Genomic DNA, 3,836 nt, shown 5'->3' with positions numbered 1-3,836 from the left:
ACTAGCAGGTCATCTACAACTGTTCTAAAGATTTTTCTTTGCCCACCTTCTGCCCCCTCTGCTGCACTGAAGTTGTTGATCTTTTGCCTGTCTTTTTCACTAGGCCACTCCCTCCTTCAATGGGATGCAGGGGAGTCAGTTAAAGGATTCAAGACCTGTCACAGATGTCAGTGCTCTATAGCCCTCCAACCCTCCCTGCTTGCATAAGCTCATCTTGCATCACACCGTGCGCCCATACTCTACTTCTCCTACCCCCTCCAAAAACTCTTTCCATTTAAGTCCCCATTCTGATTGCTTCAGGCCTTCTTCTATTTAGGCTGTCTTGATGCATAGAAGGGCCTTCCTGTCCCATCCATGAGACCCTTCCCTGCCTACACTGTAAGCCCTACTTGAAGTCCCCAAAGCATATCATGGTAGTTATAGAAGCCTTTTATATGCATATCAAGAAAGTCTCCTTTCTTGACTCTGTTCTCTTAGCCCTGCAGATTCTCCTCGTCTGTTCAACTGGCTGCTCCTCAAGGCAAAGCAACTTTCCAGACAGACAAGGAGAGGCACCTGGCATGGCCCTACAAAGCAAACAGCTTGAACTGCAAACTGGATAAAATCAGAAAGCTAAACACTTACGCCCCAACAATGCTGACACTGCCTTCCCTCTCAGGGTTCCCCAGACATTTCACCCTGCCAGCTCGCTCATAGAAAGAGGCCAGGCGGGCACCAAGGTAGGCTGGATAACCGCTGTCTGCAAACAACACAAAGCCAAATCAGACAATGAATGCAGGTTTAAGGAACTATTCCTGAGGCTGGAGTCGGAAGCTAAACTACTCACCAGCTGGCATCTCAGCCAAACGCCCTGAAATTTCTCTGAGGGCCTCAGCCCATCGGGAAGTGGAATCAGCCATCATACTGACATGGTAGCCCATGTCCCGGAAATACTCAGACAGAGTGATTCCTAGAACAGAGACAAGGGCAAACAGCTTTGACAATTCAGGCAAGACTCAGATTCACAGGCCCTCCCTAACCCCTCCCCACCACCCTCCAGGAAACCTTGCCAATAATTAAAGCATTAATTAAGATTCTGATGGTGAAGAATGCAGAGAACTTTTCTCTTTGGTCTCCCAAGAGCTTCATTGTGGCTTTGGTCTCCTCTCCCTCTCTCCATAGTGTTCTTAGAGTGCAATCTGTTCCCAGGGCCCATTCTTCAATGGGATGAGCACAGTGTTGTTCAGTCACTTGTCCTTTATCTGTATGTCTGCCTCTGCAATTGTGCAACAGACTGTGTGCAGAGAAGGGTATTCAATTTTAAAGAAATGTATCCTGACATACTGCACGGGGGGGGGGGGGGGGGGGGCTGCAGCATTCAGTAAATAAATTTGTGGTTCAGAACTCCAAGAGAAAACAAAGTGAACCATCTAAAATGCCAAAGATCATAGGAGAGTTGACTCTCCAGAATGAGCCAACTTTTATAGAAACAAATAACATAAAAATCACGATATATGACCTGGTGCACTCTCACAGACCAAAAAGTATCAAATGCAAATCCTGGGCTGTGGATTAACAGAAGACCAAAAAGTGTCATGCTACATTGACTGGGGTAAGAACAGTTTAGAAAAATTGCATTCTGATGTTCAGCAAGCTTTGAGAGTAAGCCTGGAACCAGAAATGAGTGCAAGTAGTCATCAGTCCCATGCAGCCTTCATTTCCCCTGTAACTCTTACCAGTGTAAATAGAGGCCTCTCTAGCAGCAACAGGCATGTTGGAGGTATTAGCTACCAGAGCAGTTCTCTTCATAATGCTTTCTACTTTGCCATCAACTTCCATTGTAAGCTAAGAGACAAGAGAAACAGCACAAGTGTTTTACACTGCAATGTTTACCCTATAACACAATGTCTCTCAAATGCCTTGACTGAGGCTTTTCAGATGAGCATTTCTCCTGGCTAGTCTAAGAGCTGGACCAGGGCTTCAGGGCTCTTGGGTTTTGTAGTCCAGTGATTACAGCCCTGTGTGACCCAGTAAATCCCTAAGGTTGTGTGCCTGAGTTCCGCAACCCATGATAAGATTACAGACTTCTCTGTCACTGTGACAGAGAAATAATCGTTTGTAAAGCAATTTGAAAAACAGCTTCAAGTAGTTTTCTAAAGAATTCTCCCTTCAAAATGCCATATTATACATTTTTTATAGATATAGATATATAGATAGGCCCAGACAGGGAAGCTGAGGAAGAGACATGGGTGCTATATACAATTACAAGCTGTGTAACATACAAAATTTAAAGAACTCTTTCCTTATAGAAAGAAAGGGAAATTCCTTGGTCTGTGGTCATGTCTACACGAGACACTTTACTGCTCAGTAAACTAATATACTGTGCAGTAAAGTCACAATCTACACATGCAGGCACTTAGTGCACAGCAAATCAGTAAAGCTAAATAGCATTGATTACATGTGTAGACATGCCCAGTGTTATCTAATCATAGGTCTGCTTGCCTGGTACCGTTGTCTTCAAAATATAAAATGTAATGTATTAAGTATTTTGTGCGACTGCCACGGCTGTGATACCTTCTTGCAGCCTACACTGTGCATTTTCTCCCCCCCAATGCCTCCATCTTAGGGAGAACTGAATATAGTAAATGTAGTGCAGAACCTATGTTTAAGAAGTGAGAAAGTGGTTTGGACAGCTGCAGACCTTATGGAAGGGTTTACAAGAAATTTTGAAGGAAAGTATAATTTTAAGACAGATAAGAAAAATGAGCTTAAAATACAACCAAAGATTTACCAAAGGCAAAACATGTCAAACAAACTTGATATAATCTATGATTTTTTTCTAAAAAGAGGAAATCTGGTAGATAATCTAATTTTAATTGTGTAACAACTTGATATAGCACTGTGTGGGAAATTCTTAGTTAAGATGGGAGTAGAATTGCAAGGTGGGCAAGGAACGGATTGAAGGAGAGATAGGCAGGCTATGTAAAGTAGAGAGGGAGGTTACTTGTGGAGTTCAAGGATCAATTTTTGGACTAAACTGTATTAATAAAATCTTGGTACAAAAGTAGGAGGGTACTGCTGAAATATGATACACACTTGGGAAGCATTTACAGGGGCTTAAAATATCAGAGGAAGAATGTAGTAGGGGACTGGATTAATAGAAACAAGATTAATTAATTCCTCCCAAAGTGCACTTTTTACTATTAACAAATATTTCTGCTATAGGCTGGAAGCTCATCAGTTGGAACTGGCAAATAGAGAAAGGTCTGGAGCTGTTAGCTCAGTTTTATTGTGATCAGCTATCTGTGGTGTGACAGAGAGGGCAAACCTGATCCTATAGGGAAATAATGACAGTCTCAGTAGAGAACAGTAATATTGTTGTAAAAAGCCCTTGGTCTTATCTAGAATACTATTTGCAGTTTGGTTACCCTTGCTCAGTTATGAACTTAAGATTGAAATGGGCAGAAAGGATTATTTGGCAGAAAGGGTTATTTTGGGAATGGAACGAATATAGCACAAGGAGGGTTTTGGATCAAGAAGGGCATGGTTTGTTTAGCCAGGCAAAATGTAGACTTCAGGTGAAGAGGGAAATGCATCATAACAAATACCAGAGTGGAAGATCACCACTTAAGCCAAATGAGGATCTTGCCACAAAAATAAATGTGAAATTATCAATGAATTTAAGTGGATATCAAGAAGTCTGTAACTCTGGAACAGCCTTCCAAGAGCTGTAGTGAGGGCAATAAAGCCAACTCATTTTAACAACATGTATGATCAATTTAGAGAAAGGATTATAGGATCTCATCACCTGCTACATAGCAAGATGCTGGATTTGATGAGCCAGAAGGTCTTTCCCT

At 42.1% G+C, this 3,836-nt stretch overlaps 1 protein-coding gene across 1 annotated transcript in view; it reads right to left on the bottom strand.

Moving 5' to 3' along the window:
* Window positions 1–3,836, bottom strand: part of ATP6V1A (ATPase H+ transporting V1 subunit A) — a 35,253-nt gene that overhangs the window by 9,513 nt on the left and 21,904 nt on the right. Inside the window, exons 8-10 of the mRNA XM_006036195.2 lie at window positions 1,716–1,824; window positions 827–949; window positions 625–739 (exon numbers count right to left, since the gene is read on the bottom strand). Of these exons, the coding sequence (XP_006036257.1) occupies window positions 625–739; window positions 827–949; window positions 1,716–1,824 (347 nt within the window). The remainder of the gene's footprint in view (window positions 1–624; window positions 740–826; window positions 950–1,715; window positions 1,825–3,836) is intronic.

Source organism: Alligator sinensis, unplaced genomic scaffold (genome assembly GCF_000455745.1).
Source record: "Alligator sinensis unplaced genomic scaffold, ASM45574v1 scaffold101_1, whole genome shotgun sequence".
Taxonomy (NCBI): Eukaryota; Metazoa; Chordata; order Crocodylia; family Alligatoridae; genus Alligator; species Alligator sinensis.
Note: the sequence above shows the minus strand (reverse complement) of the source record. Positions and strands in the feature narration are given on the sequence as shown.